Here is a 27,085-nt window from a genome sequence, read left to right as displayed (position 1 = left end):
GGTGAAATATAAATTAAATTAAATCGAAAACAAATTTCTTTTTGAAGGTCACTGTACTGCGCATCATTGCTGTGCAGCCTGGTCAGAAAACGTTTGCCAAAACGAGAACTTTCAACTGCTGAATGTCGACAAAGCGGTGTTCACTGGTCTGTCGCAACGTTGTTCGTACTGTCGCCGGTTCGGCGCCACCATTAAATGTCGAGTGTTGAAATGCACAAAGTTTTACCACTATCCGTGTGCTGCAAGTTGTGGAGCATTTCAGGTGAGAAAACGGACAATTTGTATTGATTATTAATTGTTTATTTTACACCAATTAAAGTATTTAAGTTTTGTGGCTGATTTTCAAAATATATGTTATGAAAATCCTATGTGGAGACCAAACCCCAAGACCTCCCCCAGGGCTTGAAAGAAGTTTTTTTGTGCCTCCAACCAGCAAAAATGTTTAAGCCTTCCTCTGGTGAAATGCATAATGCACCCAAGCACTTTATAGCCCAACAGTAGTTATCAGGTGTGAGAAAAATAAACAAAAAACACATTTTCCAGCCCTGACCACCCCACTAAGTCCCAAAGGTGATCTCAAATTGGAGGGTGAACTATATCTAAAAATAGAAAATGTATTTCAATTGCTGGCATTCTTCCACTTAACAAAATATTATTTTAACTCTTATTCAAACATCTGTATGTTTTATGGCCCTTTCTATTGTGTTCTTTCTAGTTGTTAGGTTGCCGAATTGTGTTGTTTATATGCACTTCGCGATCTATCTGGCATTCACGATGTCAAAAAGTTGCTGACCCCAACACTTGTGTTCATCATCGTAAACATGTGCACCAAATCCAATGACACTTGCATTGGTAGTTTGTTCTGGTTTATTACAGTAATATAGTGATTATTTTACCAGAAATAGAAGAAAAGATTGAACTATTAATAATAAATACAACAAACTTGATTTTATTAAGAAAAATATACATTATCACTTTGTAAAACGTGAGCAACTGGACTTTTTTAACTGTAATAATTGGTCGATGATAACGTCATCAGGGGCAAAGACCATTCATAAAATCAACTACTCGTAAAATTGAAATTCGTAAAATGGACGTTTTACTGTACGTAATTTACCTTATGCATGAAAATCTTTTTGTTAATTGTTTTATATTTATGTATAAATTACTCATCTTTTAGATTTCCCTAAGGAAATATTTCATCAAGTTTGGACACATAATACTGAAATCTGCAATTGAATATTTTATTTCAAAGCTATATGCATGAAAAACTAAATTAATAATTTGTATATTTTTTTTGGTAATTCTTAAATTATTTATAAATCTATTTCATTTCTATTGTTAATTGTTTGTATTAACGGTCCCTTTTGATCAGCTCTGGCCAGATGGACCACGTTCACAAAATATTGTTAAAGTATATAAATTAATAAATACATAACATATAAGATAATTTGAAAGTAGTTAAAATTATATTCATGATATAAAATATAATATAATTTTTTTTTTTGTTTCTGTTTCTCTGTCTACAGGATATTAAAACAATGTCATTACTATGTCTAAACCATCTAGACCAAGCAGAAGATTTGGGTAAGTTGACTGCAGTCTTGTTTGTTTAAGACGCTTGTATTTTAGAGATAAAAATCACATATGTTAAAAGAAGATTGTATAATTGTTATTTAATATATATATTTACTATGGTTATTTTAAATTTATATGTTAAAAATGATTGTAGGTTTATAAATGAATATAAAAATGTTAATGTTTTTGTTGATTTTTTTATTTTTTTATTAAGGTAAATGTTTTATAACATTTTTATTTAACTTTTATTTAGTTGATGAGGAAGAGCTCACATGTGTCTTCTGTAGAGCTGCCGGCAACATCATAGAAATGCTCTTCTGCACGAGTTGTGGCCAACATTACCATGGCAACTGCCTTGACCCACCAGTTCCTATCAACGCTGTGGTGCGTGCGGGTTGGCAGTGTCCAGACTGCAAGATATGTCAGACATGCAGGTACGGTCATAAAAAGCAGTCTCATGCTACATTGTAGTGGTCGCAGATGGACTGCCCTTTTTTAAATAATGAATTATGAATTAATAAGCATTTGGTACTATAGACCCTATACCCATTGGCAAAAGTTTTCCCTACTATTACTTACTGTATATATTTATGTTGGATATTAATGTTTATGTATGTTGTAAAAAAACTATTATTGCAAAAAAATATTGAGTAGTGATATTATATATTATCCTAATGTACTATTCAGCTGATGTGAATTTTTACAAGGAGTAGTTTGAAAATTGGGGAAAATTTGTAAGCTAGGAAGCAATCCAACATCAATTATTTGAAAATCTGTAGTACCTTTTCCTGTCAATATTTAGTCCTTTGTATCTATTTTATTGTATAACATACAATAAGAGGAAGGATGGTTAAAGAACTTTGTGACCCAATTAATATAATTAACAATAAAAAGTATTATCTTGTCAAACTCTGATACATGTTTTTTGTGATTACTGTAGGCAACCGGGAGATGACAATAAAATTCTTCTCTGCGATTCCTGCGACAAAGGCTATCATACGTTTTGCCTTAAGCCAGCAATGACAACAATTCCGAAGCATGGTTGGAAGTGCAAAGTAAGAATATGCACACGGTGGAATAATCTACCAAATGATAATAATCCCCCCCCCACTTATGGTACAGTCTACCCCAGGGGTTCTCAACTATATTGTAGGTGCCATGTTTTTAGATTAAATCAATTTGAAGATCCAGTGATTATGGTTTAGGGGTGGGTGTGCCCAGTTTCATTTGAAAAGAAAATGTTTGTAATGACTACAGTAGCGTGAAATGGTGCAATGTTACAGTGGCCTTTACCTGTATTTATAATGAGTATTTCTGGGCTATATTTCTCTATTAACTCATTAGTAGCTTTCCATAACATTTGTTGATCTTGTACACATATTTTTTTTATTTCATATAGTCACACAATGGGGTTTTTTTTAGATTGTTCTACAGGCCGAATTATATGCATTCAAGTTCCGGAAGTGGCCTGCGGGCCGCCATCTACTTATTATGTTAATAGCTTGAGTGACATGCAGGTTTATAAATTCCACGTGATTTTTTATAACAGGATGAATAAATTACGTTGCTGGCCACAGTATCTGATCATCTGATGAATTTGTTCTGGTTTCTTGGAAAACAATGTGCTCATAACATTTCTTTACCGGAGTTTAATTCATGTGTTGAATTATTATTAAATATAATAACCTAATAAAAATGATTACCGTATTTATCCGTATAAACGTTCCGTTTGAATAAATGTCCCCCTTGAATAGATGCCCTCTCTAGAGTCTCAATTAAAATAAATGCCTCCCTCGAATATACCCCAGTGGTGTTAATTTTTTCCTTGAATAAACACCAACCACCCTCCCCAAATGACTGTAAACAAATCCAATGGAAGTAACATCATTCTCAACACATTCTAAAAATGTTCTACTCCAGTGAAATACATTTTTTCTAACCTGGTTAAGATCAATAAGTCTTTATGTATGTAATAACACATTTTGATGGTAATTTTTTGTTGCAGTTCCACATTTGCAGTGAAATTAAGGAGCCAAGTATATACGTATCCATTTTACACAAAAAGAAACCGCATCCCTCAAAATGAATGCCTCCTCAATAACCCTTTATCGACAGTAAATACCCCAGAGCGTTTATTCGAATAAATACGGTATTTATATTATTAGAATTGAACAGTAATGAATGTCATCCAGTAAACGTTCAAGCAGTATGATATACCAATTGATTATTTTGAGGGTCAATACATTTATATGATTATTCGAGTTGTATGGTACACTCGCCTTAGGACCTGCCAAGGAGAGAGTTCCAGAACACTATATAGATAAGTAGATAAATACTTGAAAACAAGTGATTATTTGAAGGACGTGTTAAACTCAAGTGATTACTGAAGGAGTATGGTATGACCAAATGATTATTTAATGAGTAACTATAATGTTTTTTTTAATTTTAAAGAATTGTCGGGTCTGTGGTGATTGTGGCTCAAGAACGCCAGGAAGTGGGCCTAGCTCACGATGGCACAGGAATTACTCAGTGTGTGATAGTTGTTACCAGCAGCGGAATAAAGGCCTGTACTGTCCAATATGTGGTAAAGCTTATAGGCAACATGCAACACACAAACTTATGGTACAATGCGACCGGTGTACAAGGTGGGCGTCAGTAACTTTTTTTTTTTTTTTTTAATTCTATGTATAGATATACTGTTATTTGCTCTCAGTACAAGCCCAATGTCTTGATTATATTCTCTAATAAAGAAAAAAATAAGTGGGGCTATTCAACTTGTGGGTTAAAATTCTGTAAAACTTCCTGATTATAACTGAAAACAACTCCACTACCTCTACTATATGAAGGCAAGACTTTCTTTCTTTCTTTATTTTGTGAATCTACTGCTTTCAATAAAAAATACAATTACCACTACGAAGAATAACAATTTTCAGGTAAAACTAAATTGTTATGGGCCAAAGCATGCCCTCTGTTACATTTTTTCAACCTCACCCATGATCTTTTATTGATCAATAATATTTTATTTTTATTTTTCCCTTTCTTAAACATTAATAAATAAAGGTATACTGTACAAAATATAAAAAGTCTTGTTAATAAATTTTATGTATTTTTTTAATCAAGCATAAAAATTCAACTAAACACCTTCTGCATTCTCTCTCTCTTCAGGTTTGTTCATGCGGAGTGTGACTCTAACGATGTAATCGCCGCATATCAAAAAGCCAAAAGCTCAGGGCAGCCAGGCAACTACATCTGCCCAGATTGTCGCAGCAAGCCATCACCATTCTTGTCATCATCTCAAGTAAGTGACTAGATAATGATGATTGTGAAAGTGATGACAAAGATAATGATGGCAGTTTTAGTGGTGTTGAACGGTTGTGGTAGCAGTGACAGTGGTGATAAAAATAAGGGCGGAAGATGAAGATCATGATTTTTGTTTTTGTAACATGTTTCATGTGTGAACACAACGAGATGCGTCTATCTTGACTAAATAATTGCTACACTATGAGCCAAATTCTAAAGCTGGGCGCACATTGCATCATATGACCACCTGCTGATGAATCCATCTCTGCGCCAGCATTTGACAGCGCAAAAACATCAGATTGTCAGTAGCAGTCTTAACAAATTGGCATTAAAAGGATTTGTTGCACGCGTATCGTTCTTTCAGGGATCACATCGGCCGTGAGGTGCAGTGTGTGCCTTACATAAATTTTATGCACCGAGAGTTTGTGAGAAATATTTGATTACTAAAAAGTAACATGATTTTGACCGATTCGATTTCTAGAATTCTCTTATGTCTGAGGAGGTAAATTCAGGGACAGATACCGAGCCAGAAACATATACACTGTCAACACATAAAGATAAGGAAGGCAAGTTCATAATAACTGATTTTATTATTTAATACTATTGATGTTTAGGACAGCGTTGTAGAGCATCTTGTACAATTTAACTGACTGTGCCATTTCAACCTATTAAAATTGAAAAAAAAAAAATTATAAAAAAAGAACTACAAACATATCTGTCTGCATGCCAGTGCCATTCATTTGATATCCTTGTTTTACAGCTGTTCCAGTTAGAACGAGTTCCAGACACATCTGTCCCAGGATATCAATTGACAGCGTTCAGTTTGATGACAACATGGACATATCGCAGGATCCGCTTTTACGCTCACCGACAGAAGAAAGCCAGACGAGTATGGATCTTGGCTTCATGCCAGACTACTCTTGCCTCTCGATACAGGTGCGTTGATTGGTTGAATTTTTATATAGTTACTAGTGATTGGTCGAGTTGGGAATCCATTTGTTGGTGATCATATGTGAGAGATCATTTTTATTACTTTAATTTGAATCATGGTTTGTACATTATGTAATTTCTTGCCACAATTGGCATCACCAGGGAGACATAAATTTGATATAAAGGTTTTTGTATTCACATACCTAAAGGTAGTAGCACACAGGTGTATGTTATAAGTTTGATGTGCCAATATTTATCATCTAAAGTAACTGTAAGCACCCTGTACTTTTCTGCCTAGCAATTTGTTATTATGCTGTGCCAAGTTTGATAACTAACTGATAATTTTCCCAACATTATTTCCAGTCTTCAAGATATCGTTTACATCTGTAAATCATTAAATAGATGTTTATTTCCTACCAACTGATATATGAGAGATGTTGCACGTACAGTTGTAGTTAATAAGGATCTCTGAATTCTTTTCTGTCTAGAAAGCTATTACTCACGAGTGACGAACCACTTAACGTTTGACTAACAACAAGGAAGTGATTAATTTTAGTGAAGGCTTTAATATTTTTATACCAGCATAAATTTGTGCTTGTGCTAACTTATGATTTTCCTATAAAGTTCACCCTAAAAGCATTCCTGTTAAAAAAAATTATATACTTAATATGGACAATGATACACTGAATTTAAATGTTCATTTCTGAATGTAGGAAGAGGCATTTGGACCCTGTTCAACACCATCACTACAGGCACAGCATACAGCCGTGTTAAGTGCTGCTCATTCATTTTTTCCATCAGTAGGCAAAGCGAGTAAGAAAAAGATTGGAGCTGGCAGGCCAAGGGTAAGGCTATAAAGTACTAATTTGTTTTTCTCAGTATTTTGTAATCAAATTAGCACACCATAAAGTAAATTTATCTCTGGTGTGAGATGATCTTCACAACTATTACTTTGTAATTTGATGATTTAAAACAATTTTTTTTTAGGGTAAAGGCAATTTGGGACTGGTAGGAAGAAAAAGATCTAAGCCTGGAGCAACTGGGGCCAAACGTGGACCGAAACCAAAATCAAAATTAGGAATGTTTCCATCTGGTTTACCAATGGTAAGTCGTGCATCAAACACAAATAGTCAAAATGACGCAATGTCATGTCACAATGACAGATGACAGCAGCGTAATGAAGAGGGAGATTGTGGCAGGCACAAACTCAGAAACGTTCTGCTTGTCCTCCCTACCCCCCACTCCCCAATTCAAAAAGGTAGCATTCCTCCTAAGAAAATCCACCGACTAAAAAGCTACACACATAATTTATAATAGTATAACTGGGCTAAAATATTAGTTTGTTTCCTGAGCTGGCACTCTCGTGACAGAGTTATAACAAGACATGTTTTCGATGTTTAATTGATTTTATTTTCAATTGAAATTTCAGGTGGGGGCATCATCAACTCAAGAAGTATTAGGTCGCAGAAAAGATGAAGACGAAGAAGATTCTAACATGCATACAACAGTTGTACTCTTCTCTTCGGATGACAAATTCACATATTCACAGGTAGGTTGACATTCAATGTTTGAAGGTGTATTGCTCTATTGCAAAATACGTAAAAAAAAAGAAATTCACTTTCTCATTTTGAAGTAACATAACTGTTATCAACTTGAACATAGAAATTACCAGATTTAAAAAATGCTTACCCACAATTTTACAGCAGAAAATGGTAAACACTAATATTTTTATTGTCCAGTACAAACAATCAGGGTACACATTTTTAAAACTCATAATTTCTAAGCTTAAGTTAATAATTTGTATGTTACTGCAAAAATGAACAAGTTAATTTCAAAATTATTTTTTATGATTTTTTGTCATTTTCAAGGGACAATACATCTTTAAAGTCCATGTGGGGTACCTAAGTTTAAATGCCAATGGCCGTATTCGACTGGCCATTCTTCGTTAAACCACACCTGCCTGCGCAGTAGTAAAATCCTATTAACAAAGACAACCAGATGAATAGAAAACTGGTAAATACTCAACAAAATCAAAATGGCTGCGTAGTTACCGCAATGCACGCCAGCGTAATCAATATTATGATTATTATTTTCTGAAATTTAATCAAAATTATATTAACGCAAATTCTGTTGCTAAACGACCAATAAGTCATGTTTGTTTTGGATCATGTGGATAAGTAATTGCAAATTAATGCACTCTCGTTTCCTTTGTCAACAAAGTCTATTTTGCTGACCAGCCAAATGAACATAATCCTCAATGAAAAATCGTCAACAAAACGAACCAGTCGAATGTGTTGATTTCTAGCTGGCTCCCCAAGGGACTGAGTATTGTGTGCTATCAGCATTTGTTCCTTGACCGGGGAATGATATGAACTGTTATATGTGGCAGAGACAAGCAAAGCCAGTCACTCGTCGCAAATCCTGTTTCGGAGATAATGGCCAAAACATGCTGGAATGTTTAAATTTTGGAATTCTTCCACTAAACTAACCTTTAAAACAGTTTTTAACGATTTGGTGATGGTGTCTGCATAAGAAATTCCCGAAATCATAAAACTTAGAAGGCTGATTTCTCAAATATTGTTCTTTAAACAGCTGTATTTTAAACTTCTGTAACCTCATTACGAAATGTCGGATTTAAATGATTCTTTTACCATTTTATAGCTCTCATTTTACTATTTAAAACTATTAATAACTAAAAATGGACTTTAGCGACAAGTGACTGGTTTGGCTTGTCTTTGCCACATATTTTAAGTTGAACATATAGGTGACAAATTAATATTAGAGTTGAATAGATGATTTTTTTTGGAAAAAGAATAGATTAATGATTAATTGTTAATTGAATTTAAATTGTGATAATGAATTTGTTTTTGCAGGATATGTGTGTTAGCTGTGGTAGTTTTGGCAAGGGTGCTGAAGGGCGTTTACTAACCTGCTCACAATGTGGCCAGTGTTATCATCCTTACTGTGTTAACATCAGAGTAAGTATTTAATTGTGAGCCTGTGTACTAAATTGAACATTACTTGTTGAGGGGAAAGGTCATCTCTAAAGACAATCTTATATGCAAATAAATTTGTTTAAGTTACAAAAACAACTTAAAGTCTTCCCTAACACGTTAGAATTAAACTCAGGCACTATCTTCATTTACCGGAATCCACACATAATTATTCAGTTAGGGTTTTGCCTCTTGGTGTAATAAATCTATCGTGGTTTATATAAGGCCTCATAAGACTGAAAATTACACCATTTGCAGGCAAAACTACAACTAAATCATATATATCATGGCATTGCTCCAGATTATATGACTAATGAGTTCAGAAAGTTGCCGATAGACACTCACATTTTATGAGGGGAAGCATCTGTGATTTTGAAATCAAGTAAAAAAAACCCACTTACATATCTACCACTTTTTGCTATAACAGTTAAATTTATGGAATAGTTTACACCATACATATCAAGGCCATTGGTGTCAAAAGTGTTTTTAAAACTAATGTTAAAAAATATTTGTACCAGCAACTGAAACTTGTTTTAAATGAAGATGCTTGGTTTTGTTCTTTTTGCTTTCAATTTTTGGTGTCTATGTATATATACATATATTTATTTTTATTTATTTATTTATTATTTAATTTTTTAATTTTTAATTTTATTTTCTTTTCTTTTTATATTAAAAAAAATTTTTTTTTTTTAAATTTATTTGTTTTCTGTACCCCTTTGGAAACAAACCTTCGGGTTTAAAGGGTTATCCAATGCTCCCTCTGACCTGTTTTCTTTTTTGATGCATATAATTGTGTATTTCTTTTCTTTTGTTCATGTTCTGTGGATTGTCTGATCTCTTTTAACCTTTTTGATGATTTCCTCTGTTACATTTGAATGGATTTGCTTTGTAAATTTTTTCTATCTAATGTTTTTGTTACCATGAAATAAAAACAAACAACAAACAAACTTGAGGAATTAGCTAAGTTCATTTGAGTTTATTCCTCCCAGACAGCTTGGAGCTTAATCCTTTTCTAACATAGGTTATTAATATTTTTCCTAATTGTTTTTGCAGATAACTAAAGTAGTGTTGTCAAAAGGCTGGCGATGTTTAGATTGTACGGTTTGTGAAGGCTGCGGAAAGGCCAGCGACGAAAGTCGGTTACTTCTCTGCGATGATTGCGACATAAGTTACCACACCTATTGTCTAGACCCACCTCTTATGACTGTTCCGAAGGGAGGATGGAAGTGCAAATGGTAGGTGTACCTGGCTATAGCTTGCTTTAATGAATGTGGCATATTATATATCACATTTTAACACAGTATATGTATTGTAAAACATATTTATCAAAAAATTAATCAATGTAATGTTGCAATTTTTTGTTTAAAGATGCCTTAGAGAACCTTTGATAGTGATTTAATTTTCGTTATCCACGGAGGGCATTTTATATTGTATTTTACCTTCTAAAATATAATAAATAAGTAGTAAATAAAAATAAATCCCTTTGATTTGATTTTTCAGGTGTGTGAAGTGTCTTCAGTGTGGTGCCACAACACCTGGGTATAATGCAGAATGGCAAAAAAACTACACGTTATGTGCTCCATGTGGGAGCTGTTTAAATTGTATGGTCTGCCTAAGGCAATATGCTGAGGGAGAGCTTATTATACAGTGCATACAGTGTGAAAGGTACAAGTCATCTTTATGTTACCATCATTATCATCAAAGTCAGTTATCACTATCTTTTACTATACTGCCCTCATCCTCATTAATTTTTAACATCATTATCATTTATGTCACTCATCCACTTCATCATCAGTTCCAGCATGTCATCTTCGTTTACATTGTCATTGAAATCGCACTCGTCAGCAACATTATTTTCATCATCTTCATTTTCATCACTATTATCGTAATGCTTGATGATATGTCATCACCATAATTGTCATCGTTATCAAAATTCACTATAATCATCGTCATTGTTGTTATCTTCAAAGTGTAGTGTTACATAACAAAATTTACGAGGTTTTCATGTTTCTTGTTCATTTTATGTTAAGACCGTCTCCCTATTAAGTAATGTGTAGGTGATAGTAGCTATAGAATACCCCTACATATACTGATGGTCTTTAACACACACAATCATAAGACTAACCAACAGCTTGAAAAGACTTCTTTGTATTTTAGCCCCAACTGAAGCATGAGAACAGCAATATTAGATCGAAACAGAGACGAACAGATCCTACATGCATTAGTATTAACCCAGTAGGGAATATTCGGCCTTCACTCATTAGTGAATAGTGCAGTTCTCAAACAACTGATATGACTGGATTGATGGAGGAAAGTAGTGTTTGATTATGATCTAATCTAGATCAAAATCAACTGTGACTAATAGATTACTCTTTTTTTCTCTTTTTTTTTTTACTTACAGAGCCATTTTGCTAAACCTGTATCATACCTTAACATTGAAAACCCTTTTTTTTTTATTTAGATGGAGCCATGCACTGTGTGATGGATTACATACTGAAGAAGAATTAGAGAGAGTAGCTGACAAAGGATACCATTGCACTTGGTGTCGTCCAATGAAACCACTTTCCCCACCGCCGCCTCAAGAAGTAAAATCTCCTCCACCATTGCCAAAAGTTATCATTAAAATTCCGAAAGAAGGTAACTTATATCTCCATATCAGTACAAATATCTTTTTTAAGATGAAGACTCGTTGTTTATAAACTCCTTGATTTAATAATGAGACGTGTTCCTTCAAAACTTGGCAAAATATTAGAAATTTTTTTTTCTTATTCTGATTAAATGTAAAACAGCATGCAAGTTATATATTATGTAAGTCGACTATTATTATTATTATTATTATTATTATTATTATTATTATTATTATTATTATTATTTATTTATTATTCTTTCTTTAGGCACACAACACATGTGCCAAGGATTGCCAATAGCGAATATATATCACTGTCCTACTTGTAGGTGACAATCCCTTACACAAGACAAACATACACACACGATGCTTTACACAAACTAAATCTCCATATGAGATTTAGGGAGTGGAGTTGTTTATGTCGTGAGAAAAAATCCTGCAACTGGCAGGAATTGAACCCAGGACCCTGGGATTGGAAGGCAAGCATCTTAACCACCAAGCTATTCAACTATTATTATTATACAATATACATGTTGTGTGTGACAAACCACTTAAGGAACAAATTACAAATGCTGCTGTTTGAACGTAAAGATAGTACTATTTTTATTATTACAACATTTTAACTTGTATGTTTCATATGTTAAATATCTTCAGTTGATTGATAGATAAATGTAGATCCAAATAATGAAAAAAATCTGCCAGAACTTCTAAATTGATATTCTAAAGCTGTCAACCCACACTATCAAATGTTAGCCATGAAGTTACTTGTATTCTGATTGGATCGTCATTTGTGTTTAGCTGTTCTACCATTGTGCGATGCAACTCAGCATCTGAATTCTTATTTTTTTTACATTGTTCTTTCTTTCTAGATATTAAACCCAAACAGTATTCTGTAGAAGGAGTGTATCTGACCGAGTTAGGTTTCCAGCAGATCACCAGCATGTCGCATCATAGGAAAAAGTCTCGTAAAAAGCGCAAGTCCTCCCACGGTTTCTCGCTGCTCAAGAAGCTAGCCGATCCAAACTCTGAACCAACCAAAGATCTCACCAAGCAAGATGTGTATAAGAGACAGGTATTTAATTGTGAGCCTGTGTACTAAATTGAACATTACTTGTTGAGGGGAAAGGTCATCTCTAAAGACAATCTTATATGCAAATAAATTTGTTTAAGTTACAAAAACAACTTAAAGTCTTCCCTAACACGTTAGAATTAAACTCAGGCACTATCCTCATTTACCGGAATCCACACATAATTATTCAGTTAGGGTTTTGCCTCTTGGTGTAATAAATCTATCGTGGTTTATATAAGGCCTCATAAGACTGAAAATTACACCATTTGCAGGCAAAACTACAACTAAATCATATATATCATGGCATTGCTCCAGATTATATAGAAAAACATACACACACGATGCTTTACACAAACTAAATCTCAATATGAGATTTAGGGAGTGGAGTTGTTTATGTCGTGAGAAAAAATCCTGCAACTGGCAGGAATTGAACCCAGGACCCTGGAATTGGAAGGCAAGCATCTTAACCACCAAGCTATTCAACTATTATTATTATACAATATACATGTTGTGTGTGACAAACCACTTAAGGAACAAATTACAAATGCTGCTGTTTGAACGTAAAGATAGCACTATTTTTATTATTACAACATTTTAACTTGCATGTTTCATATGTTAAATATCTTCAGTTGATTGATAGATAAATGTAGATCCAAATAATGAAAAAAATCTGCCAGAACTTCTAAATTGATATTCTAAAGCTGTCAACCCACACTATCAAATGTTAGCCATGAAGTTACTTGTATTCTGATTGGATCGTCATTTATGTTTAGCTGCTCCACCATTGTGCGATGCAACTCAACATCTGAATTCTTATTTTTTTACATTGTTCCTTTTTTTTCTAGATATTAAACCCAAACAGTATTCTGTAGAAGGAGTGTATCTGACCGAGTTAGGTTTCCAGCAGATCACCAGCATGTCGCATCATAGGAAAAAGTCTCGTAAAAAGCGCAAGTCCTCCCACGGTTTCTCGCTGCTCAAGAAGCTAGCCGATCCAAACTCTGAACCAACCAAAGATCTCACCAAGCATTACAGTTCAGATGGCTCCGAAAAATGTAAGCCTTGGTATTTGATAGTCTGCTCTCTGACATTGGTCTGTAAAGTAATCTTACTGCTGTGCGTTCATGCCAGGAAAAACTAGACAAGAATCCCAAACATTTTTAGAAAAATTGCTTAGTGTATTATGTATAAAATCTCTGTTTACAAAAGTAATATTTAAACAGAAAATTTGATAAAGTGCTCTTGTTGCTTAACAATACCAATATTTATAATAAAGTCTTTAATAGTGTTTCCACCCTGATTAGGGTAGGAAATATTATTGGCATATTTAATTTAGGTGAGTCGAATGGCCAACCTACAGCCATAATATCGGTGCTAGTCCGAACGGCAAGCTTGCCTGTGGTTCTGGAGGTGGAGTAAGTCTTCTTGGATAGGGACTATAAACCGTAGGCCCAGTGTACACAAATGGCTCATGTGCACTTTAAAGAACCTAGTACATCTTTTAAGATGAGTAGGGGGTTACCCCGGTGTAGTGATCCATACAGCCTCTGCCATCTTATGATGGAATTGCCACTTTGTAGAGTGATTGAGTTAACTGTTTGGCATATCATTGGCCCTAGTGCCTAAAGCTGAATAAATAATTTATTTATTTACTAGACCCTTCAACACAAAACTGCATTGTTTTTGTTTTTTCTGTTTTTTTTGTGGGGGGGGGGGTGTAAGCTTATACCTAAAGGGTCATGAAAAAAGTTTAACTTTAGGGATGGCCATTCAAAAGGCAGATTCTAAACATGGTATGCCCAAAGTATTTGTAAAGTCACCTGAGCTACTTGTTTAGATACACTGGGATTTTGCCCTGGAAAATGCTGGTATATGAAATCAGACATAAAGTAAGAGGTGGTCTTATACCTAAGGCACTACAGTACCTCTGTGTATGTTATAAAGAAATAAAATAAAAATTGTTATCTTTATATATCAGTTAATTATCATTGCTTTCTATCCATCTATAGATCATAAAGAACGATCATGCGATGATGAAGAAGAACATAAAGTAATAGAGAGTAGCCAATTGGATTTTTCGCACAAGAAGAAACGGCAAAAGAGGAAGCCATATAGGCCAGGCATTGGCGGCTTTATTGCAAGACCCAAGCGAGGTGGTGGAGTAGGGCCTTGCCTAGCCCCAAGGAAGACCCAAGCAGACTTAAAACCAGATATCCCTATGGTTGAGGCACCTTCTGGCATGAAGTCACCTACAGAGCCTATGTCAGAGGGTAAATATTCTAGCACATAGGTTCTGTCCATTATCAAATTTTATGTGTCAAGTTTGTGTGATGTGCCCATATGATGATGATGATGTCATTATGTCACCAAGTATTGTTTCACTTAACCTACACATTTTCAACACTAAGTCATCAGTCTCAACAGTGCTCTATAGCTAACTATACAATTATATACAAGTATTTTTCCTTTTAAAAAAATACTTTATTTTTGATTGTGAATCCAGATACTTGTTTTCAAAGGTGACTAGCATTGGAAATATAGATAAATCAAAATTATTTTATGCTGCATTAAACATAGCTAAGATGTCGTTTTTGGGTAACAAATTTTCATATTATCTTGTTTATTCTAACATAAAACTAAATTATTTTGAAATTTTCTGTTATGAAAGGAAACATGGTTGCCTTATTAATTTGTTGAAATTTGTCAATAAAATTCATAAGCATTTTCTTGTAATTTTAGGCCAAGCAAACTTTGTAGAACCAATGAAAGAAGGAGAGGTTCAAGGCCCCTTGGCAGAAGGCGAAAAACCAAAGAAGAAGCGTCGGGCTAGGAAAAAGAGCATACTGGAACAAAAATTCCCATCATACATCCAGGTATGAGGTCTAGACAGCAGTAGATTGTCAAGACAAAAGCTTACTGTATAACATCACATACAAATAATTTTAGTTTCCTGAAATAGTTTTTCATGCCACCTTCACCTACATTCAATGTGTTACTATCGCTTTGTGAATGTTGCGAGTTCTCTCTGGCTAGTATTTGTACCACACCTTTGCAGTTGTATTGTGAAGAGGTTTCCATTGTTTTCAGTAATAAGCTGCTAACATCAAGTGTCTACTGTCACAGCCTTATTAAAGATTATTCTTATGAAAGTATTAATCTGTTACATTATATTGTAACATTTTCCTATACACAAGAATTACTGTATAGCAGTTTAACAACTGTTTATCTCTTTTTACATTTTTATAATTTATAGGAAGCATTTTTTGGCAAAGAACTCCTAGTTTTTAGTAAAAAGAGGAAAGGGTCACCAGGAATATCGGACGAGGAGAGCAACTCACCAGCAGTAGTCAGGCAGAAGGACACTGAGATCGTAAAGCCACCGGAGTCTGTGACATCGACATCAAATGTAGCTGGCTCAGCCTTTGGTCTTGGCAATACATCTGATAACGTACAGACAAGCCAGGTAAGATGGGTCAGTGGTGAAGTGCCTGTCTTTAGGTTCTAGAGTTCTGGTTCATGCTGTATAATGTTAAACGTTGTGATTGCATGCCTAGCATGAACCGACAATGCAGCAGTGTGGTCTAACGTGCTAGAGCCCAGCTAAATTTACCTTCGATAAGATCCAAATTATTTTAATCGCTGGCATTCTTCCACTTAAAACAAAATATTATTTTAACTCTTATTCAAACATCTTTATGTTTTATGGCCCTTTCTATTGTGTTCCTTCTAGTTGTTAGATTGCCAAATTGTGTTGTTTACATGCATTTCGCGATGTCAATAAGTTGCTGACCCCAACACTAGTTCGTCATCGTAAACATTTACCCTCAATCCAACGACACTTACGTTGATAGTTAGTTGTTCTAGTTACTTTTATTACATTAATATAGTGATTATTATACCAGAAATGGAAGAAAAGATCAAACTATTAATAAATAAATATAACAAACTTGATTCTATTAAGAAAAATATATATTATCACTTTGTAAAACGTGCGCAATCAGACTTTTTTTACGGTATTAATTGGCCGATGATGACATCATCGGGCAAAGACCATTCGTAAAATCGACTATTCGTAAAATTGACGTTCGTAGAATGGACGTTTTACTGTAGATAATAGGTAAAACAAACAAATTAATTATGAATTTTGATAACAGAATGTAAATTTTACACATTAGGAGCAACAAGATCTTGGTAGTGCAGAGGATGCCCTCAACCTCTTTACTCATGATGACGAGATATTTGGTATGCTAATGGAGGATGGTTTAGGCAAACATGGTGGAGGTAAGTCAAGTCAAGTCAAATCATGCTGTAAAAAAAGTTTCTTGAAACTGACTTAGTCACTGGACTGGTTGTCTTCTGTGAGGATGTATACAATTAAGCAGTATTTTGGTTAATCTCTTAATCTTTGATTGCATTGTATCCTTGTAAAATTGAATTTAAATATTGTAATTATGTTTTTTGTTTTTCTTTTATCAGGTATTGATCTGGATGCAGTAGCGGCTGAAGAACCACACCAGACCACTGGTGCTCATCCTGACAACTCAGAACATCACGGTCATTCAGATGACTTTGATTCCATATTGAATTCTAATCTTGGCCAGATGGTTCCTGATGGTAAGTTACAGAAATAACAACTTGAAGCTTTGAAGAAATTAAAATTTATGTAGAATGTAGTACATGCATCTTAGTATTCTTACACATGTTTATACTGCCATCAGTTGTTTTATATTATGGGCTCTCTACTCCATACGGATAAATAAGTTGACATATTTTTGATGGATTTATACATTGAATTGATAAATGTGACGTCTCACCACGAAATGAGACTCATCGTTGGTGAAATCATATTGAGATATTCACTAAAACAGACCAAAATCAACATTTTTACAAAATTTTGATTTTAATGTTTTTGAATAACTTGATAGTTATATTTTATGATGGTATACTTTGTAAGTGAATTTTCTTGCCAAAACAGTATTCTCTGCACATATTCTGTAATTCTAGTCATATTGTTTGTACAGGTTAGTTTATCTTTGAGGCCAGTTTTCTTGTGGTTCTTATACACCTAAACTTTAAATGCTCACGTCTCTGGATTTTTCTTATAGTAGGGAAGCCATTCAAAGACCAAATGAAAGCTTATAATGTGATGTACCCAAATATAATATAAACTCAATTTTTGAATTTCTAACCATGAGACTGATTTTTTGGCGAGACCTCACAAATGTGCTACAATCTCAGCTTGTTATTGTTTGCCTTTTATGCCAGTGCACAATGCACAATCAGTCGGCACGATTATATAAAGACTGCAACGAGGCTTGAGCTATAGATTGATATTCACAGATCGTTATAATCAACTCCGACTGACGCCTAAATTCAGCAGATAGAATTGCATTTTGTAAGCACTCATAGATATCGTGGATAGATTGTCGCTGACAGTAGGAAAAATGTCAGCCAACGCATTTGTACGCCATGCTAAAGTTTTGTAAACCATCCTCCATTTATAGAGGCATAGTTGTTATTTTTGCTGCACTGTTGTAGCCAGATTTTTTTGTGTATAACCAATTGCCAATAATACATTTTTTTTCAGATTTATCGCACATTGATAGCAAAGAAGTTATAGATTTATTTGGTAGTGTGTTGAGTCCTACAGACCCACATCCGTCTACCACCAGTGGCCAGGTAACAGTTGCTGCTACAGCTGTTAGCGTGTCATCGTCTAGCCAGGTGGTCATGCATTCACACTTGACCTCATTGGCAACCACCAGTCAGGCCAAAGCCCATCCGAACCGACCCACTACAAGTTTACCCCCCACTGCAACTCAGGGACTAGTAAGGTAGGCTTTTAATTTAGTAATTGTTAACTCATCAAAGTTTTTTATTTTTTTGTGTGTACTGCCCCCGGTGGGGGGAGGGGGGCTGCAGACACTTAACTATTGTGTTTCTTGTAAGTTGTGAGGGTAATCTGTGGTTACAAATAAGAGAAATAGAATTTATGAATTTAAGATTTACCACAGCATTGTCTTTTGAATATGGTAGAAAAATACATTTTAATCTTAAGTCTACTCATATTTTCACTACTGTACGAAAGTAGTACAGAAAAAATGATAGTGCTGATAATGTTGCTCTATGTTTATTTTTTAGCCCGTCATTTAGTCCAGATTTCACAGCACCACCATCACCTTGGCCCTCAGGGGAGGGGGACACTGAGGGCATGTCATATACACAGAAGGCTGTTAAGAAATGGGAGAAGGACGAACATCTTGGCAACTTGGCTACGATCTCACCAGTACTCTATGCAAACATGAACTATCCGGATCTCAAAAAGGACTATCCAGGTAAGTGGAAGAAAAGAAGAAAATTTTAATTGGCCCTTAGTGGAGGATATTGAAAATAAAATTCTAATACAGGATGGAGACAATATGGGTGATGATTCAGTAGAAACAACATTAATAAAAAAATGGTGCTTAAGAAAGCCATCAACCTACAATGACAGGAATGCTGTTAGTAATGGCTCAGTAAGTAAAGCATGATCTCATTATCTTGGAGGTTGCTGGTTCGAATGCTGATAGAGCTAATGCATATTTGTTATACAATTTATGTTATTGTCAGTGTTTCATGTCAGGCTTCATGTTAAATTAAATCATAATTTAACATAATATATTGAACAAATTTATCATCATATGACTTTAAAAATATGTTTTGACTTTTCATCTGAAAATAAATCTCAAAAAGTATAAAAGTATACAATGTTTAGCATTCTTTTTTTAATTTTCAGATTGGCCCTCAAGAGCTAAACAGATACAAAAGTTGTGGAGGAAGGTTCCACCTGAGGAAAAACAACCATTTTTGGTAAGTCATGGAAATTATTCCTCAGCACTTTCTGGAAAATACATTGCCTATTATGCTTTCACTGCTTGTACTAAGGTATTTTACTGTTCAGGGAAATGAGAAAGGTGTAATGGTAGTAGACATATTTTTCAACTGTCCCAATTAAATTGCATTTGTCCCAGTTTTAGCTTCATGGCTGCAAAAAGTCTTTTAATATTCCACTTTCTCAGGCACCAGGAACAAAATGAAATAGAGGAAAATAATCTGGGGATACTAATTAACTGCCAATTAAGGGAACTAACACTAATGAATTTGCGAATCTGAAATTATCTAAGTGATTTTGGAGGAACTATAAATTCTGGTGTATAAGGCAAATACAATAGATTTTATATTATGTTTGAGTAATGAAATGTTTTAAATGTACTAATAATTGGACACCTACTAAAATATGGAGGACTTTATTAATGTTATTTTACTTGTGTTATGCAATTGTAGTAGAGAGAATGCCAAGCTATACACACTGAACAAACTGCCCTCACCTCTGCAAAGCGTTACCTCTAGGCACGCCATGCAGGCTTCTAGGCCCCTTCTGTTAAGGGCTTGCACATAATTATTTCTAAAGCTCTGTGAGGACTATAACATTTTATTTGACAAAAACATGTGACCTGCCTAAACATGGTTGTGATGGCATCACTTTATGACCATATATAGGCACATCATGACTATATATGGGAGTACAATCGTTTTTTTGTAGAAGGAAATTTGCACAGAGCTTCATAGTGTTGGCAGGTATTTGCTAGACAATATGTAATATAATGGTGAAAATAGATGGTATGTTGGTTGAATAAATAATGATAGTATCAATGACTTGTAATCGTGAGCTAATTGATGTGTGATACTTATGTGTGAAGTGTGAAAGATGAGTGGTATGACAGTGACTTCCATGCTTGCATGTATACTCCTTACACCCATTTTGTTCCATATGGTTTATTTTCATTACCTGAAAATCAGTCATTTATCCTGCAATCAGAAAAGCCAATGCATGGTTTTCCCTCAATCACTGATGGTATCACCTGCCCACAATCCTTGTTGCCCCCCCCCTCCCACTTTGTTAAACCATAGCTCTGCCTGATCTCTTACCCCAACCCATTTTAATTCTAGCTTAGCAAGTTGGTGGAAAAGTTCATCAACCCTCTACTGTATTTAATTGACAGTATTACTTGATAACGATTCTCTTGAGACGAGGCCAAAAGAAATATTGTGATTGCCCAATTACTGGAAGTATTAGAAGTCAGGGTCAACCTGTCAGTATGTCTTTTTTACTCCAAATTCTATAGTTCATTAAGCCAAAAGCCATGAATTAGTGTATAAAATATGTTAATCGAAGCTTATTTTGGACACATTAAAAAAAAAGTTTCTGGCTTTGGGCAATACAGACTTAATAAACCTTAAAAAATCCAAAACATTGTTTCCATCAATCCTGTGTTAAAGCAACCACAGTCACGCCATATAAAAAGTGATCATGTCGTGCGCATGAACCACTATCACGCCACCCATGCTTAACACATGCATGTCTAATCCACAGCAATACGCTAAGGACAATCGATCAACTCAGAAACTTAAAGTTACGCAGAAGGTACGTCATACTTTCACTCATTCCAATGTCGTCAACATCGATGTCATGGTTTCATTCATTTGACTTTATTGAGTCTACTGTGTTTGTGTGTGTACGCTTATCTCCTATTTCTTCCTTTCACGATTCATGCTCATAGTTGCCTATAGACAATTTCATACTATTTCCCATATGCCAAAACTCCTGATAAGCTTGCTTTCTCACAGTGTAGTCTAATCCTCAAGGATTATTTAGAATTATATCAGCTTATCAGTTATCCATTTTGAAACTTTTAAAACTCTAAGTTAAAAGAACATATATAAATTATTGAATTTTAAGTCTTAACTCAAGAAATTCTAAATGTTCTTTAGCACATTATGAGACTAGAAGGATGCTAGTCCCCACACATTCGCTAATTCCTAATGTTATAGTGCCACCAAGACTGCAACCAAGTTTCAATATCTCTCCAACATTATTATTTTTTTTTTTGGAAGAAAACTGATAATAATATGCTTTTTATTCTTTTTATTCTTTAAAGCAAAGAAGATATATTGTTCTGGCAATTTTTATATATATTCTTTTCTTATCTAAATAAATGCATGGAGATGTATAGCTGTGTTATGTTTTCTATTTTTTTTTATGAGCTAATTTGTTGTTGATTAATGTTATTTGATTTTATCTAACCGTTTATATCTTAGGTTAGTATCTGTAAGATAACTTGCATTATCTAAAAATGGTTTATATTTAACTATATGCAAAAGTCCACTCTCACATGTTTGGTTTTTCTCTTTGAAACACATTTTTAGACACTTATTATTTTAATTTTTATTATTTATTATATGTTATATATTATTGTTATTTATTATTATTATTGTTATTATTTATTATTATTATTTAAAATTTTAATAATCATCATGGCAAACTAATAATAATGCAACAATACCCCATTAAACTAATTCTTAATCTAGTAGTACTAAAAAATATGCATTCAGTTAGGAATTGTTGGCTATTTAAGTTATTGACGAAAAAGATCTCATGTCTTTTAGTGCCACATAAAATGTTGTTTAGTAATATAGTGACTGCTCCTAATTTAATTTTACGTACCCGTTTGTCTGAACAGCTTTGCAATTGTTGTGAAAACATGAATTGCGTTGTACGGCCGATCAAATTGATATTCGAGAAAATCCTATTTTGATAACGATTGGCCTTCAGTATTTCTGTTAAGTATATTTCATCATAGTAAACATTCTGAGAATATTTACATAGTGTTTTTAGGCACATTTTTTAAGGCCATTGTACTGAATTGATTGGAAATCAAACACTTTATGTATCAGTAGTTCATCTTTATAGGTGTTTTTCTCTAAAGATAATTTCAAACATCTGAATTTCAAATTTTTCATGTGGTTATTATAAGACTCATTTTTTAACAGTTCAGAAATTCATTATTCAGAGAGTTTGAACTTTTGTATAGCATCTTAGTGTTAAGGATCTATGCCGTACAAAGCCAAGCTCCCAGGGAAACAATTTCACAGTTTTCTGCAAAATAATAATACTGTACAGAAGTGAAAAATAAAATAAATTTCTTAGTATTATCTCTGATATCAGTTAAATTGTGATTATTTTTCTTTCCTTCCAATAATATTAATTTTGTTAGCTGTATTATTTGAAAATAAACTTCAATTGGTTTCAGTTAAGTGAAGGGATCATGAGAAAGAAGATGGTGGTAAATGCACCAGGCTTTGGTGTCGGTAGAGGCATCCCAGTACCAGGTTCTGTAAATCAGCCTATACAAGGTGTAGGTGGTCTTGGCTTCCCTGTACCAATGATACCACAACCTATAGGGTCACCTGTATTGAAACGGGATATGGGTTTGAATGATAAAGAACAAAAGGAAGTGAAGCTGCAAAAGGAACAAGAGCAGGAAAGAAGATGGAAACTACTGCAGCAGTCAAGAATTGAAGAACAGCAGCAGATACCTTCAGGTGAGATTGATGCTTTCCAGATGATATTATTTTCAAGCATTACAGGCATTTTTAGATTTTGAATATACATGTCTCCCTCAGATTAAAGACAGTTAATTGGGACTGGGATTTTCCTGGTCTTTACCAGTTTTGGTTTTTAATTAGAAAATTATTATAAATTAAAAAGATAGCACTCACTTTGGACTGCAGAAAGGTGAGACCAGTATATAGAATTAAATATATAGAAATAAGACCGCCATACTTACATCATGAATATGTCTACTCGCATCACTCCCTGATTTCACTCCATAAATTTGCAGATTCTTATTGATGTCATGCATTAAGAAATTTCTGAACTTTGACACCAAACACAATGTTCTCTATTGCCCTATTACTTTCTCTGGTGCAATTAACTCCATAATAGTTTCACTAAGAATATAAATTTCTGTATGATTAAACATTGGTTATTGATGATATTTTTTTATTTCTAAGGGGAAGGAAAAAAGACAAAAATTACTGGTGCTGGTAAATCTGGGATGATGTTGGAGATGCCAGAGAAATCTGAGCAAGATATGTCTGGGGCTATGATGAATGTACCTTTGCCAGTCCAGAGTCCAGTTGGAGTAACATTGCAACAACATGCAGGTGGTCCCAGTCCACAGCATGCCTTCCAATCGAGTATCTTATCAAATCCACAACCAACAATGATGTCTTCTCCAATGCATAACAACTTGCCACATGGACCTTTTTCTACTATGGACCAACATACACCTGGTGCTCTAGGCCATGCAACTCTGGAAACGGATCATTCACAAGGAATGCCGAATGAACAAGTCAACCTCAATTCACTACCTGGCACACCAATACCAGGATCACATAACCAACCTGGAGCTATGGCAGCTGCAGTGTCTAATAACACAGGGGCACCAATGCCACAGATGCATCTTGCTTTACCAATGCCAGGAGCCCCAGTAACCTCAGTTCCACCTAGTCCAGTTCATAGTGGTCAGATGATTGCTACAGGCAGCCAGGTCCATTCAGCTGTGACACCAGGAAATGAAGCATCTGGATCTCAGTTTATGCAGTCTAATCAGTTCCCATTTCAAGGCCAAGGCCCACACCTTGCGATGTCAGCAACAGATGAAAAGTTTCAGAACAGGCAACACTTAAAGGAATTGTTAATGCGAAGGAAAAAGAGAGAACCACAGACACAAGGTGTAACAGCACATTGGCAAGGAGAAGATGTCCAACGAGGTCCCCCTCCTCCTTATCCCGGAGGAACACAAATGCATGCTAACCAGCCAGGTTTAAATCCAAACATCAGAGCACCTTTTCAAGGTGGTGCAGAATTTTCTCCAGGATTTGCACCAAGAATGGGATTTGATAATCCTCGTCATCCCCAGCCTGAAATTCAAAATATGCCTAATCCGCAGGGTGTGATGCAGGCCAATGCACCAGGAGGTCTGATGCCTCAGTGGAAGCAAGGGGGACAATTCGTTAGCCCAAGAATGCCAACAAATCAACCAGACAGGCCTCAAGGACCTTACATTGAACTTAAGCATGGTGGAATTGCACGAGCAAGAAATCCTCATATGGCAATCTTACATGAAAGGTTACAGCAAAGAGCTGGAGGAGTTCAGTTCCAGCAGCCCCGGATGCCTTTGAGACCTGTATTAGATGCACATGGCAATTCCCTTGATCCATATGATCATTTAGTTAGACAGAACCACGCAAATCAAGGAATGCCATTTCCTGTTAAATCTGAAGCACAAATTCAGCACCAATTACAAAGTAGAACCACTCATGTGACAAGCACTTCATTGCCTGCTACACCAACTAGCAGTGCACCAACAGTACCATTCACAGGTATTGGGCATACGCAGCAACAACAATTTCAGGGTCAACCAATGGTACGAGTACATAGTCAGCCACATGGGGAACAAGGACAAGAAGACCATGATGCCCATCTAGAAGATTTATTTAAGAATGGTGAATTTAATATATTGGATTTGGCAGATCCTCTGATTGACACAAACAAACACTCAGAAGATAACCTGCAGCTATTCCGAGATCTTGGAATTGGGGATGAAAAGGATGATGAATCAAAGCAAAGCCACCAAAAGCAATCACTCCAGAGAACTTCGTCACAATCTGTTGATGACTCAAGTAGCATTCCACAAGAAAACAAAGAAACAACAGCAGTGGTTACTAGCAATAGGACTGCTATGGGAAATGAAGCACAAACAAGAACAAATGAACATCAAAAAGATGATATCACAGAGAAGAGTTCCACCTCAATATCAGCTGAATCACCCAAGGAAGAATCAGACCTTAAGAATATCAGTGAGTCATCAGAAAACTCTGGCAGTGAAAAAAAGTCTGAAACTGACAACAAAAACAACTCGAATCAGGCTAACGTTTCAGTTGCTGTTGAAACTAGCATTGAAAAACCATCACAGAAAAGTCCTCAGGAAGAAAAGAACAGTAATGTGACTGATAAGACGAGTGCAAAGTTGAGTGAATCACCGCAAGTGTGTGATGGTATTCATGGATGTCCTGGGGATAAAGAAACAACTGAAAAATCTGAATCTGGAAAATCCAATTCGGAAACCGATGATTCTAACTCAAACGCTGGCCAGAATAAAGAACAAGGAAGTCAGTCAAAAGATGCCAACCTGAACCCAGATAAACAATCGGAAATCACAACTACAGATGCAGAAACTTCAGACTCGCTTGATAAAACTGAAGCCAGTGAAGCAGTTTTGAAAGGGATTGAAGTTACAGCAGATGCAGCCAGTCAGTCTGAGGAACTTGGAAAGAATTCCTCCAGTAATGAAAGTAAACAAACAACTGAGTGCTGTGGTGATGGAAACTGTTCACCAAAACCAGATGATAATAAATCACAAGAGAGCCTGCCAAACGAAAATACAGATTCACTAGAGGGAACATCTGATAAGCAAAGTGAAGATCTAAAAGTTGATCTCTCTAAGACTTCACAGACTTCTCAAACTATTTTGAAAGACCCAGCTGAAACATCTGGAAGGGATGCCAATATAACAGATAAAGTTGTAGAGCCATCAATACCACCACAATCATTAGGATCACTTAGTGCAATTACTGGACAAGAAACTGAGACTGTACAACAGATAAAGACAGAAACTGTAGTTCTATCTAAAAGGACCCCTCTTCTAGATGAGCAGCCTCTTCTGTTACAAGATCTTTTGGACCAAGAGAAGCTAGAGCAACAGAAACAACAGCAAGAGAATCCTGGTGTAGCAGGTCCTGGTATAAAAACACCTACACCAGACCCATATCTAAATGAGTTGGACTTTGAAAAATTGAAGGCTGAAGTGCGACAGTTTGCAAAAGGTAAGTTGTTTTAGAATCTATAACAATGATAGGTAATAAGTGTATGAAATTTGGAATGTTTTTTAAAACATCTACGCTAAAATAGTAAAATTAATCTTAAAATTGTTCTTTTAAAGTAAGATGCTAGTTTTCAAATGAAATAATAGAATGATGAAATGTTTTCATTTCTAAAAGCAGGACACTCACTGTGCCCGATGGGATTCGTCGTAAGACATTCGTACAACTGATTCAAAGTTGACAGCTTATTTCATAGTTCAGATGAGAAATTCAGTATTTTAATTTAAGATTTCCAAATTTTCTTAAATATGGTATACCTTTTACTTACATTTTACCTTAAAAAAGTTTTCGCTTATAGAGCTTAGTGGAAATGGTTAATTTGATATCAGTTCCTCAATATTCACATGCAAGTGAACACCACCCAGGGGTTTAGCCAGAAAAACGAAATAGGCTATCCAAAATAAAAGCCAGTGGGCGTGGCACTGAGCCAATGAGTGGACGACGCCCACTCGTGGCTGTGCCCATCTTTGGAAATCCCCACCGAATATTGGTACGAAAACAACGTACATATAATCAATAAATGTTTTTATCAAACGTATGATTTAGCTTTAGTTTAATGTAATATTTGATAGATTTGAAGAATATAAAGAATTTGCTAAAGGTAGACCGCTAGGATTAGCTGATTATGCCAAGCCGTCATGGTAAAAGTGGCCGTCCTAAATAATTGTAGGCCGTCCAAAAGATGGCCAGACAGCTCGCTGGCTAAGCCTATGACACCACCACAAAATTGGTTGTAGTGGGAATCCGAATTAAGCCTGTATG

The 27,085-nt window shown here is 35.1% G+C and overlaps 1 protein-coding gene across 1 annotated transcript in view; it reads left to right on the top strand.

Annotated features, from left to right (window-relative positions):
* Positions 1-27,085, top strand: part of LOC117116855 (histone-lysine N-methyltransferase 2C-like) — a 61,082-nt gene that overhangs the window by 16,502 nt on the left and 17,495 nt on the right. Inside the window, exons 8-34 of the mRNA XM_033260956.1 lie at positions 48-262; positions 1,530-1,587; positions 1,832-2,012; positions 2,519-2,633; positions 4,030-4,223; positions 4,744-4,876; positions 5,360-5,444; positions 5,639-5,814; positions 6,522-6,653; positions 6,796-6,912; positions 7,238-7,357; positions 8,682-8,786; positions 9,855-10,036; positions 10,302-10,466; positions 11,263-11,438; positions 13,342-13,551; positions 14,506-14,766; positions 15,236-15,369; positions 15,750-15,959; positions 16,672-16,777; positions 16,973-17,110; positions 18,084-18,330; positions 18,638-18,831; positions 19,272-19,345; positions 20,910-20,960; positions 22,627-22,918; positions 23,390-26,266. Of these exons, the coding sequence (XP_033116847.1) occupies positions 48-262; positions 1,530-1,587; positions 1,832-2,012; positions 2,519-2,633; positions 4,030-4,223; positions 4,744-4,876; positions 5,360-5,444; positions 5,639-5,814; positions 6,522-6,653; positions 6,796-6,912; positions 7,238-7,357; positions 8,682-8,786; positions 9,855-10,036; positions 10,302-10,466; positions 11,263-11,438; positions 13,342-13,551; positions 14,506-14,766; positions 15,236-15,369; positions 15,750-15,959; positions 16,672-16,777; positions 16,973-17,110; positions 18,084-18,330; positions 18,638-18,831; positions 19,272-19,345; positions 20,910-20,960; positions 22,627-22,918; positions 23,390-26,266 (6,948 nt within the window). The remainder of the gene's footprint in view (positions 1-47; positions 263-1,529; positions 1,588-1,831; positions 2,013-2,518; positions 2,634-4,029; positions 4,224-4,743; positions 4,877-5,359; positions 5,445-5,638; positions 5,815-6,521; positions 6,654-6,795; positions 6,913-7,237; positions 7,358-8,681; positions 8,787-9,854; positions 10,037-10,301; positions 10,467-11,262; positions 11,439-13,341; positions 13,552-14,505; positions 14,767-15,235; positions 15,370-15,749; positions 15,960-16,671; positions 16,778-16,972; positions 17,111-18,083; positions 18,331-18,637; positions 18,832-19,271; positions 19,346-20,909; positions 20,961-22,626; positions 22,919-23,389; positions 26,267-27,085) is intronic.

Source organism: Anneissia japonica, unplaced genomic scaffold (genome assembly GCF_011630105.1).
Source record: "Anneissia japonica isolate Jap-2015-1 unplaced genomic scaffold, ASM1163010v1 scaffold1302_len1884557_cov193, whole genome shotgun sequence".
Lineage (NCBI taxonomy): Eukaryota > Metazoa > Echinodermata > Crinoidea > Comatulida > Comatulidae > Anneissia > Anneissia japonica.
Note: the sequence above shows the minus strand (reverse complement) of the source record. Positions and strands in the feature narration are given on the sequence as shown.